We start from the raw sequence: 13,018 nt of genomic DNA, 5'->3' as shown, positions 1-13,018 counted from the left end.
TTTGCGGTACACGGGCCTCTCACTGTTGTGGCCTCTCCCGTTGCGGAGCACAGGCTCCGGACGCGCAGGCTCAGCGACCATGGCTCACAGGCCCAGCCGCTCCGCGGCAATGTGGGATCCTCCCAGACCGCAGCATGAACCCGCGTCCTCTGCAGCAGCAGGCGGACTCTCAACCAATGCGCCACCAGGGAAGCCCACTAGTAGCCACATTTTAAAAAGTAAAAAAGAAGTGAAATTAAGCAATACGTTTATTTAACCCAATATATCTAAAATATTATGCCAATAGGTAATCAACATAAAAAATAATTAATGAGATGTTTTACATTCTTTTCCTATACTAAGTATTTGAAATCCGGGGCATATTCTATACTGACAGCACATCTCAGTGCTACTGGCCACATTTTAAGCGTGGCCCGTGGCACCGCCTCGGGCAGCAGGTCTGGGGGCAGCAAAGAGAGGCCTCTGGCGCCACCGTGTGGCAGGTGCGGGAACACCGTCGAGAGAGCCTCGCCAGCCAGAGCCGGTCCACAGGCTGGAGCAACAGACCTCGAGGCTACTTTTCTTAGAGACACAAGAGTTTCTGAGCTGAAAAGCCCTCATGCAAGGCCTTCTAGTCACATCTCTGCATTTTACAGATGGGAAGACTGAGGCCCAGAGAGGACTGGGAACATGCCCCACGAGGCAAAGATGTACAAAACCCCAGGTACCTGATGTCCAATACAGAGCCCTTTCCACGCCACCACCTGCCCCTGTTTGTGGGTGGCGGGCTTCTGAGGGTCCCTCCGCTGAGGGTTCTGTGTGACCTGAGAGAATCCGGCCAGATCTGAACCCCACCACCCCCAGCTCTGATCTCCCTGTCACATCATTCAACACATATCTCTGAAGAGCAGATTCTGCGCCGGGTGTCTAATTAGGCAGCGGGGAGATGACCGTGGCCCTCACGAAGCTACGGCCTAGGGAGGGGTACAAGCACCGCCCACACCGAGACAGACACAAGTGTTTGCCTCCATGTCGAGAAGTGACCTGGGAGAGGTCGGGAGGAGATGTTTGGACAGAGAGCTGAAAGCAGAGTTGACTTAGTGAACGGGGAAGGAAGCGTGTCCCAGAAAGAGCGAACAGCGTGTGCGAATGCGTGGCAGAGTGAGAGGCACGGTGCATCCCTGGACCAAAATGGGAAACCAGCCCTCATCTTCCAGGAAACTCCCAGGACAGAAACTTCAGGGTTCTTTCTTGTTTATCAGGCATCAAAGAATTTCTACCCTGATCCTCAAACCAACCCAAGACCTCTTCCAGCCAGGGCGGTGCCTGGGACTCTCTGAGCCTGGGACCTGAGGTGCAGGGAAGGGGCAGCAGGGGCCTCCGTTTGCATCCCTGGCAGCCTCGTGATAGGAGATGTGATCTGTCCAACAGGAAGGAGGACGTGGGAGGTGGAGAGTCGTTGGGAGGTCTGCGGGGGGCGGGGGGGGGAGCATTGGCACAGATCGTGGTCCTGGGCGGTGGGGATACTCACCCTGGAACTTGACAACCATCCCTGTTGGGCAGACGGAGTGAGGGAGGCAGCGGGCACAGGAGTTGATGACTGATGTGCCACAGAACATGCCAGGCCGGCACTCGCAGACGCGGGTAGAGTTCCATGAGCATGGCTTCTTCTCCACGAGGTCGTCTAAGGGACACAGAGAAGGGTTACCGGGGACAGAGGGAGGGCGAGGGAAGGGACTCAGAAAAGTCCCAGGGACAGTCCAGCACATGAGGGAGGATGCTGCTATGGCATTCTGTTGGGCAGGGCAGCTGGTATGCCCAGCCCTTCTTTCCAGAGTGTTCCTGATGTGAGGACTAGAGGGCAGGCGGGGTCCATGAGGCGGCCTCCACCTCCCAGCCCGCATCCCTGGAGATCACTAAAATGGTATTAAAAAGAAGTGAATGTCCCAATATTAAAATGGGCAAAAAAGACATGGAGGGGCATTAAGTGCAAACTTCTCAGTGAAAGCAGCCAATTGTAAGGCTACATACTGTGATTCCAACTACATGACCTTCGGGAAAAGACAAAACTACAGAGACTGTAAAAAGATCAGTGGTTGCCAGGGTTTGGTAGGGGGTGGGGGAGGGGAAGATGAATGGGCAGAGCACAGAAGATTTTTAAAGCAGTGAAACTATTCTGTATGATACTGTGGATAAATGACATTACACATTTGTCAAAAATCATAGAATATACAGCACAAAGAGTGGCCCTTAATGTAAACTATGAACTTTAGTTAATAATGCACCAATATTGGTTCATCAACTGTAACAATGTACCACACTAATGCAAGATGTTAATACTGGGGGAAAATGTGAGGATAGCAGGCATGTGGGAAATCTCTGCACTTTCTGCTCGGTTTTTCTATAAACTGAAAACTTCTCGGAAAAAAAAAGTCTATTCAGTTTTTTGGGTTTTTTTTTTTAATGGGCAAAGGATTTAAGAAGACTTTTCTCCAGAGAAGATATACAAATGGCCAGTAAGCATATGAAAAGATGCTCAATGTCATTAGTCATCAGATCCATCTATGAGTCATCAAACCAAAACCACTATGACAGACGACGCCATATCCACTAGGGTGGATGGAATAAAAAAGACAGACAATGACAAGTGTTGGCGAGGATATGGAGAAATTGGAATCCTCATAGAAGGCTAGCGGGAATATAAAGTAGGACAGAGCTGTAGAAGGCAGTCTGGCAGTTCCTCAAAAAGTTAAACATAGATTTATTATATGATCCAGCAATTCCACTCTTAGGTACATACCCAAGACAACTGAAAACATATGTCCACACAAAAACATGCACATACATGTTCATTCCAGCATGATTCATAATAGCCAAAAAGTAGAAACGACACCAATGTCCACCAACTGATAAATGGATAAACAAAATGTGTTATATACATATAACACAATATTATTCAGCCATAAAAAGGAATGAAGTGCTGATACACACTACAACATGAATGAACCTTGAAAATACTATATAAAGTGAAAGAAGCCACACACTAAAAGCCACGTACTGCATGATTCCATTTATATGAAATGTCCAGAGTAGGCAAATCCATAGAGACAGAAAGTAGATTAGTGATTGCCAGGGGATGGAAGGAGGGGAGAATTGGGAGCTAAGGGGGTTCCTTTTTATTAGATAGTGGTGGTGGTTGCACATTGTGAATATAATAAAACCACAGCACTGTACACTTTATTTATTTTTTAATAAATTATTTATTTTTGGCTGCGTTGGGTCTTCGTTGCTGCGCGTGGGCTTTCTCTAGTTGCAGCAAGCAGGGGCTATGTGGTGCGCGGGCTTCTCATAGTCGTGGCTTCTCTTGTTGTGGAGCACAGGCTCTAGGTACACGGGCTTCAGTAGTTGTGGCACGTGGGCTCAGTAGTTGTGGCTCGCAGGCTCTAGAGCGCAGGCTCAGTAGTTGTGGCGCACGGGCTTAGTTGCTCTGTGGCATGTGGGATCTTCCCGGACCAGGGCTCGAACCCGTGTCCCCTGCATTGGCAGGCGGATTCTTAACCACTGCGCCACCAGGGAAGTCCCACACAGCACTGTACACTTTTTTTTTTTTTTTTTTTTTTGCGGTACGCGGGCCTCTCACTGTTGCGGCCTCTCCCGCTGCGGAGCACAGGCTCCGGATGCGCAGGCTCAGCGGCCACGGCTCACAGGCCCAGCCGCTCCGCGGCATGTGGGATCTTCCCATATCGGGGCACGAACCTGCGTCCTCTGCATCGGCAGGCGGACTCTCAACCACTGCGCCACCAGGGAAGCCCAGCACTGTACACTTTAAATGATGAATTTTATCTTTAAAAAAAAATCACTGGTAAAAATAATAATTAAAGAATGCAAATATCCCTGCGAAAACAAGAAGGGGCATTTTTGGTCAACCAGAAATGATGAAGACTTCTTAAATATGGAGGGCAGATGGAATTGGATGGAAGGAGACCACAGCCCAAAACGTACCCCATACGACTGATTATGCTAGGAGAGGCTCTGGGTGCTTGTCTCCAAGTGGGTGAATGGTAGGGGCAAGCGGGAGGGAATCCCACAAGGAGTGCAGCAGAAGCACCCAGGTGGGTCCCTCGCCCCACACTCCTCATCCAGTCACGCCACAGAGCTAGAAGCCAAGCGTCTCCCCAAGGATACTCGGGTGAGGTGAGCTGGGCAGCGCCCCCGGGCTGGTCAGCCGTGGGGGAAGGAAGGGACCCTGCAGACCCAGAGGACCAGCCTCTGACAGACCCCGCCCGGCACCTCCACCCCATCCGCTCATCCTCGCAGTCTCCGGAGGTGGATTTCACAAGCCCCACTCGCAGACCCCCACCCTACCCCAGTCATCAGATCCCACGTGCAGAACTCGAAGTCACCAAAGACCAGAAGAAACCAGCACCAAGAAAAAAGAGCCCCAAACTCAAGCAGAACTAACGCTCAAGAAAACAGATAAAAGAGAAAACAGAACAAGCCTTTGGAATCAGTATAATTAATATCCTCGGAGATGCAAAAGGAAATTGCAGCTATGAGAAGGAATCCCCTGGAGCACAGTGATGCGTTTCCCAAATCCTGTTTCAAATGGACTCAGAGGAAGATTACATTTCCCAGCCACCCTTGCAGATGGACAGGCGGTCATGTGACTTGGTTCTGACCAATGGGGTGTGGGCAGCAATGATTAAAAGACAACCCCCCCTCCCCCCGCCCCTACCCCTGACTCCTAAAAACATCTGGGGACCCTCTCCTCTGTCTTCCTTGTTGTAGTGACCCTGGTACAGCCCCTCTCTCTCACCTGCAGCTTAGAAGCTGTACTGAGGAGAGAATAAAATCCTGATAATTTTCAAAAATCTGGAGACTCCACCTAAAGACAGTGGGTAGACATCCACGGAAAACTCAAGAAAAAAACACTCTGAGTAGCTGCCTGCATGTAATATCAAAGGCCTGGGCAGAGGCAGAAAAGACTGCGTGGGGCTTCCCTGGTGGCGCAGTGGTTGGGAGTCCGCCTGCCGATGCAGGGGACACGGGTTCAGGCCCCGGTCCGGGAAGATCCCACATGCCGCGGAGCAGCTGGGCCCGTGAGCCATGGCCGCTGAGCCTGAGCGTCCGGAGCCTGTGCTCTGCAACGGGAGAGGCCACAACAGTGAGAGTCCCTCGTACCGCAAAAAAAAAAAAAAAAAAAGACTGCGTGGACTTGCCAATTCCCTAGCTGGGGGAATGAGCAGAAGCTCCAGGAGTGGGCGGCACCCCTTTCTAGGCAGCAGGAGCTCGGTAAAGACTCTGACAGAAGAGAAGGCAGCGCCCCTGCTGCCATGACCACACCCATCTCTGGCTGCTCTCTGACCCCCACCCAGGCCGCCCTCAGGCTCCTAAAACGAGTTTCAAAGGTAACAGTCAGGATTCCTCAAGAAATTAAACATAGAATTCCCACATGATCCAGCAGTTCCACTGCTGAGTGGGTGAAGAATTGAGAGCAGGGACTTGAACTGCTATTTGTACAACTATGTTCATAGCAACAATATCCACAATAGCTAAAAGGTGAAAACAACCCAAGTGTCCGTGGACATCAACGGATAAACAAAATGTGGTAGATCCGTCCAATGGACTACCATTCAGCCTTAAGAAGGAAGGAAATTCTGACACATGCTACAGCATAGATGCACCTTGAAGATATTACGCTAAGTGAAACAAGTCACAAAAGGATAAATATTGTATGATTTCACTTCTATGAACATCCTAGAGTAGTCAAACTCATAGAGACAGAGAATAGAATGGTAGTTGCCAAAGCCTTGGGGTGAGGGTGCGGGGAGCGATGAGGAGCTAGTGTTTAATGGGGAGAGTGTTTCAATTGGGGAAGATGAAAAAGTTCTGGAGCTGGATGATGGTGATGGTTACCCAAAAATATGAATGCACTACATGCCGCTGAACAGTACGCTTTTAAATGGTTAAAATAATAAATTTTATGTTACGTATATTTTACCACAATTTTTTTTAAAAAAGCAATTCTTGGGAATTCCCTGGTGGTCCAGGGATTAGGACTCAGTGCTTTCACTGCCGTGGCCCAGGTTCAATCCCTCGTTGAGGAGCTAGGACCTCGCAAGGCCCGCCGCGCAGCCAAAAAAAAAAATGTAACCCTGAGAATCCCCAGTTGATGCTCTGAGCTGCGACGATGAACTCAAGGCCAGTGAGATGGGGCAGGTGTGAAGGAGAAATCCTTCACACTGTATCAGGGACAGAGCTGCTGCCCCAGCTAAGCTCAAGCAAGAAGGAAAAATATAAGAAGGCGACAGTGCAAACATGCTATAGCAGGAAAGATGGAAGGGAGGGAGGAGTGAAGACAAGAACAAGAGAAAGATCTAAAAAAGATAGGAATATAGTTTTCAAGGACAAAGAACCCAGTCTGCAACTAACAAGCAATCCCAGGAGTGCTTCACACTATAAAGGAACTTAATAAGAATAGTAATTCAATAAAGGAAGAGCTCAAAAAAAAGATGATGTTTTAAAAGGATGAGATAAGAAGGAAGACTGCAGAGCAAAAGAAAACAAACTGAGATGCACAACACCATAATTAGAAATTCAGTAAGTGAACTACCAGTGTCCTGGGGGCCCTGTCTTGCCCTGGGCAGCAAGAAACAAAAAAGATTAGACAGAAAATTGAGTTAACTGGCATGGAGAAAAGATTGAGAAAATACCGGTGAATGCAAGGTAAAAAGGCAGATATTAATGCAATTAATGAAGATGATAGACAAGGAGGAAAGGCAAAGACAATCAAACATAAGAATAATTGGTATCCATCAAGTTGACACTGAGATATATCTGTTTAGCAAAGATAAAATCCATGTCAGTTCCCCTGAAATGAAGGAAGAACTAAATCTGCAGATAGAAAAGACATACCAGATACCAGGAAGATTTGTTTCCAAACAATTAATATCAAGGCATATTCTGGCTAAGTTTTTGATCCTTAAGGCTAGAGAAAGAATGATTCTTGCAGTCACCTACAAAGAGGGGGAAAGAAGCTGACTGCAGACTCCCCTCCACAGCAATTCCATCACGAGAAGACAGTGCACCAATGCTTACCAAGTTCTAGAGAAAATATGTCCCAGGCGTAATATTATACCCGCCCAAGTTGTCATTCCAGTTTAAAAGCAACAAATATTCTCAAACATGAAAAAAGTGAAGGAAGGTGCAAAGATGAGTCCTCCCTGAAAAGTCCACATGAGAGTGAAACCTAACCAATCAAGTGACAAATCAAAATGAAAAATTCAGGAATGAGAAGCTGTGATAAATGGACTCAAAGGGCACAATGAATGAATTTAAATAGCAAAGTGAAGCTAACATGCCAAGGGACTTAGGGCTACAGAAAAGATGATAAACATCATAGACTATAACACAGCAAAGATAATGTAGAACCATTCTTTTACGCGGGCCTCTCACCGTCGTGGCCTCTCCGGTTGCGGAGCATAGGCTCCGGACGCGCAGGCTCAGCGGCCATGGCTCACGGGCCCAGCCACTCCGCAGCATGTGGGATCTTCCCAGACCGAGGCACGAACCCGTGTCCCCTGCATCGGCAGGCGGCCTCTCAACCACTGCGCCACCAGGGAAGCCCCACCATGTTTTTTTTTGTTTTTTGTTTTTCCCGGTCCCCGGGCCTCTCACTGTTGTGGCCTCTCCCATTGTGGAGCACAGGCTCCGGACGCGCAGGCTCAGCGGCCATGGCTCACGGGCCCAGCTGCTCCGCGGCATGTGGGATTTTCCCGGACCCGGGCACGAACCCATGTCCCCTGCATCGGCAGGCGGACTCTCAACCACTGCGCCACCAAGGAAGCCCATCACCATGGGTTTTTCAAACACAAAAACTTATCTTTAGAGGGGAGGGATAAATTAGGCATTTGGGATTAACACATACACAACTACTGTAAATAAAATAGATAAGCAACAAAGACCTAATGTATAGCACAGGGAACTATATTCAATATCTTGTAGTAATCTATAATGGAAAAGAATATACATATAACTGAATCACTTTGCTATATACCTGAAACATTGTAAATCAATTATATTTCAATTTTTTTTTTTTTTTTTTTTTTTTTCAGTACGCGGGCCTCTCACTGTTGTGGCCTCTCCCGTTGCGGAGCACAGGCTCCGGAGGCGCAGGCTCAGCGGCCACGGCTCACGGGCCCAGCCGCTCCGCGGCACGCGGGATCCTCCCGGACTGGGGCACGAACCCGTGTCCCCTGCATCGGCAGGCGGACTGTCCACCACTGCGCCGCCAGGGAAGCCCAAACCATTCGTTTTTCATTACAGGGAGTCAAGCAACTCTCTGCTACCCCAAAATTGAAACAAGTAGAATATGACGCTACCAGAAGAGACAGTCATTCCTTAAATGATTCCTAGCCGCTTATTGATTTTCGTAACGTCTTTTGTTCATTTCAGAGGGTTTCTTTGTTTAAGAACTACTGTCTCTTGTGATAGTTTAGCTACTTCACTGTGGTTCCTTCTTCCTCTGATATATTTGAATAAAGTTAACTATAATCATTTTCACGCCATAAATAGTATGATCCCATCCTCTTAAAGATTCCTTCTTTCTATGTGTGTATAGTCTGTCTGGCTACTAACCTACCCATTCTTCTCTCTATAGAGAGGGACAGAGAGGTGTCAGTCACCCACTGATGGGGGAGGGACAGAGTTGACTTTCTTCCTTACACTTGTGTATTGCTTGAATTTTTATGATGGATGCATATAACTTTTGTTTAATAAAATGTGGTCATTAATTTAAAAAATTTTAAAGATACACCAGAGAAATGCTAACATAAACAAGAATGGCACTATTAATATCAAACAGAAATGGAATTAAGGCAAACACATTGTAAGAAACAGAGAGGTGTATTTCATGTTGATAAAACGTCCAGCCCACCAAGATAGCATGATACTCATCAACATTGTACCTAATAACATAGCTTTGACATTTATAAAGCAAAAATAGAACACAATGAAAATCTGATGAAAAACAAGCATATTGGGAGATAGATTTTAACATGTCTATCTCAAAAACCAACCGCTGTGAAGGTGGCAAAATAAATAAGGATGCATCTTATGAAAATAACATAATTAACAAGCTTGATTAGATAGGTATACGTGGAATTTTGTACACAATAAGCAGAATACGCATTTTTCCCCCCAAACACACTCAACATACTAAAAAGCATGAAAATGTATTAGGCCACAAGAAATCTCAACAAATTTCCCCATCTCACCCCCCAAAAAACCCAACAAACGCGAGATAGCACACAAACCATATTCACTACCCATAATAAGAAATTAACGAAGAAAGCATTTATTGACGAAGCTCTCCTGGAAGCACTGTGGTCTTAGAGAAAGAACACAGCCCTTGGTGTCAAACCAGCAGCTAAAACTCTAGTGCTGCAAATTACCACAACATTGTAATTTTGGAAAGGCCCTTAACTTCCCTAAACCTCAGTTTTCTCACTGTAAAGCTGGGATAAGAAAAGAATCTTCCCCTAGGGGTTTAGCAAAGATTAAACTTAATACATGGGACTTCCCTGGGGGTGCAGTGGTTAAGAATCTGCCTGCCAATGCAGGGGACACGGGTTTGATCTCTGGTCTGGGAAGACCCCACATGCCACGGAGCAACGAAGCCCGTGCACCACAACTACTGAGCCTGCGCTCTAGAGCCCACGAGCCACAGCTACTGAGACCGCATGCTGCAACTACTGAGCCTGCGTGCCTAGAGCCTGTGCTCCGCAACGAGAGGCCACCGCAGTGAGAAGCCCATGCACCGCAACCAAGAGTAGCCTCCACTCGCCGCAGCTAGAGAAAGCCCATGCGCAGCAGCGAAGACCCAACACAGCTGAAAATTTTTAATTAATTAATTATTTTTTGAAAAGTAAACTTAATACATAAGTGTGAGTCCCTCCCTTGAGGAAACATGGTAACTAATTCTCTCTAAAAAGTATGGATGCAGGGAATTCCCTGGCGGTCCAGTGGTTAGGACTCAGCACTTTCATTGCCGAGGGCCTGGGTTCAATCCCTGGTCAGGGAACTGTGATCCCACAAGCTGCACGGCACAGCCAAAAAAGAAAAAAAAAAAGTATGGATGCAAAAGATCATGGTTGATATCAATTCACAAATCCAGAGGGGGTAAACTGAGGCACCAGGGGACTGATTCAGAGTACAGGCACCAAATCTTGATCCACCACACCTTTCAGATTCTCCGCCTCCGCTGCCTTCCCACCCCATCGAGGCTCCCCATCCTCCCTGGAAGGAGCCCCCGGAAGAGAGACACAGCCCTTACCTCCAGAACAGCTCACACAGGCTGTGCAGCGGCCATTTCTGTCCAAGTAGTAGTCGGGATCACACTGCTTCCTGCAGTCATTGGGCCCCTCAGGGCACAGCTCCTTCAGGGAACGCCCTGGGGAAGAGAAGCAGAGAAGCTCCAGGTCAGGCCACCTTGGAGGGTCATTGCTGCTGGGGTGTGGGCAGGGCCTGCCTCAGAAAGAGGTGACTCAGAGGTGACAGAGGTGGAGAGAAATGAACTCCTGAGGACATCATTCAAACCTGAGTTACAGCACCATGGACTACTCTGTTATTGACTCAATTATTTCCCTTTTGTCTTGTTTAGGCCTGAGTTAGGCTGCTGTTCGTTACAACCAAAGGAATCTAGACCAGAGGATCTCAACATTTCTCGTGTCCCCTAGTCATTCTGGGAGAGCCTGTGGACCCTGCTCAGAATCACGTTTTCAAGTGCACAAAATAAAACACTTAGGATTACGAAGGAACCAGCTATGTTGGCATACAGTTATCAAAGCGTTAAACAAAATAATTTAAGATGTAATACATGTGATTCTTTGTAAACTCATTAAATAAGATCTAATAACTACCATAGTTTCAAAGTAGTGATGAATATAAACAATGTCTTATGATATCTTCAGCAGTTGTAATATAATATGAGAATACCTGATTTCTACTGATGGAAAATCTTTAGGTACTGCTATTACTGCTGTGCTTTGTTGCCTTAATTCATAATGGAAGGAGTTAATAAAGGGAATTTTTGTTAGAGGCGAATGAAAATAAGTGAACTCAGTCAGGTTCATGGCTTCCCTGAAATCTACTCACGGACCCTTGGGAGTCCATGGGCCACAGGTAAGAGTCCCTGCTCTAGAATAACACGCAAGAACCTCTCAAAAGTACTAGCTTGATGGTACACACCCTCTAGCTCAGGAAACTTCAGTAGCTCCCCAGTGGGCTTTCAGAGAGGTAAATCTGACCCACCACTCCTTGCTGAAAACTTTCAAAGACTTCTCATGGCTCCCAGGATAGAGGTCTAGGTCCTTACCATGGTCAATGCCCACTCATATACCCCTGGTTCTATTCTCTAGCCACACTGGAGTCTCCCTGTTCCCCAAGGTGGCCATGCTCCCTTCTGCCCCAGGGCCTTTGCACAAGCTGGTCCTCTGCCAGGACTGCTTTCCCCCCCTTTCCCCTAGTAAACTCCCACTCAGCCTTCACATCATAGTCAAGGCATCACTTCCTCAGCAATTTGGACAAGACCCCTGTTATAAACCATCAGAGACCTACATACCTTGCCCTCTTACACCTAACTCTGTTGTAATTTCATATTTATTTAGAGGATAAACTTAGTGTCTGGATTTCCCACATGAGTGTCAGCTCCTCAAGGATGGATCTTTCTGTGTCTGCTCACCAATGAGTGCCCCGTCACAGGGGCTGGCACGTATTTGATCAATACCTGTTCTGACAACCTAAGCAATACAGACTCCTCAGCCTGGCACTCCCAGGCCTCACTCTTGTCTGCAGACTCCTGGTCTGGCGTCATTGTACCTCATTTGCTTCATGTACTCTGTACCCCAGCCAGCCTGGGCCTCTCCATCTTTTCTCTAGCACTCCTCAGATGTCCTGGAATGTTGTTATGTGTTGAATTATGCCCCCCACCCAACAAAAAAAGTGATGCTAAAGTCCTAACCCTCCAGTATCTCAGAATGTGATCTTATTTGAAGACAGGGCCCCTACAGAGGTCATCAAGTTAAAATGAAGTCGTTAGGGTGGGCCCTCATTCCGTATGACTGGTGTCCTTAGAAAAAGGGGGAAATTTTGGATACAGAGACAGATATGCACACAGGAAGATGCCCACGTGAAGAGTGGAGGTATGCTGCCACAAGCCAAGGAACCACCAGAAGCTGGGAGAGAGGTCAGAGCCTTCCTTGGAGGCTTCAGAGGAAGCACAGCCCTGCCAACACATTGATCCTGGACTTCTAGCCTCCAGAACTGTGAGAAAATGAATTGCTGGTGTTGAAGCCACTCAGTTTGTGGTACTTTGTTAATGGCAGCCCAGGAAACTGATATGAGAGATACCCCCTCCATCTCCATTTCCACCCCAGGGAACCCTTCGTATCTAGCCAGGTCAGGCTGAAACCAGCCCCCCACCATGGAACTTTCCTGATCACCTGATCCTTTCCAGATTCCCCTCCTGGGTCCCTTTAAAATCGCCTCTCAGCACCAGGGGCTGTTCTGGTGTGAACTTTAGAAAACCCTCTGTTGCAGGATACACACTCACAGGTTCAGAGTAACTGAGTTGGAGGTCAGTCTGACTCACTAGACTCACACTTACTGACCACCAACTTCGCGCCAGGGACTGATTTATTTTTATTTATTTATTTGGCCATGCTGCAGCATGTGGGATCTTAGTTCCCCGACCAGGGACCGAACCCATGCCCCCTGCAGTGGAAGTGCGGTGTCCTAACCACTGGACCACCAGGGAAGCCCCCAAGCACTGATTTAAGAGATTGAAGGTGAGGTCCCTGCCCTCATGGAACTGACACTCTAGCCTGGGGAAGAGTCAGCACGCAAAGAAAGAAATTAGCGGGATTTCCCTGGTGGTCCAGTGACTAAGAGTCTGTGCTCCCAATGCAGGCAGCCCGGGGTTCGATCCCTGGTCAGGGAACTAGATCCCACATGCCGCAACTAAAAACAGATCCCGCGTGCG

The 13,018-nt window shown here is 47.7% G+C and overlaps 1 protein-coding gene across 1 annotated transcript in view; it reads right to left on the bottom strand.

The window, feature by feature from the left end:
* TNFRSF8 (TNF receptor superfamily member 8) overlaps positions 1-10,403 on the bottom strand; it is a 40,829-nt gene extending 30,426 nt beyond the window's left edge. The window contains exons 1-2 of the mRNA XM_007463188.1: positions 10,313-10,403; positions 1,511-1,663 (exon numbers count right to left, since the gene is read on the bottom strand). Coding sequence (XP_007463250.1) covers positions 1,511-1,598 — 88 coding nt within the window. The 5' untranslated portion in view covers positions 1,599-1,663; positions 10,313-10,403. The remainder of the gene's footprint in view (positions 1-1,510; positions 1,664-10,312) is intronic.
* Positions 10,404-13,018: the final 2,615 nt, after the last annotated feature.

Source organism: Lipotes vexillifer, unplaced genomic scaffold (assembly GCF_000442215.2).
Source record: "Lipotes vexillifer unplaced genomic scaffold, Lipotes_vexillifer_v1.1 scaffold109, whole genome shotgun sequence".
NCBI lineage: Eukaryota > Metazoa > Chordata > Mammalia > Artiodactyla > Lipotidae > Lipotes > Lipotes vexillifer.
Note: the sequence above shows the minus strand (reverse complement) of the source record. Positions and strands in the feature narration are given on the sequence as shown.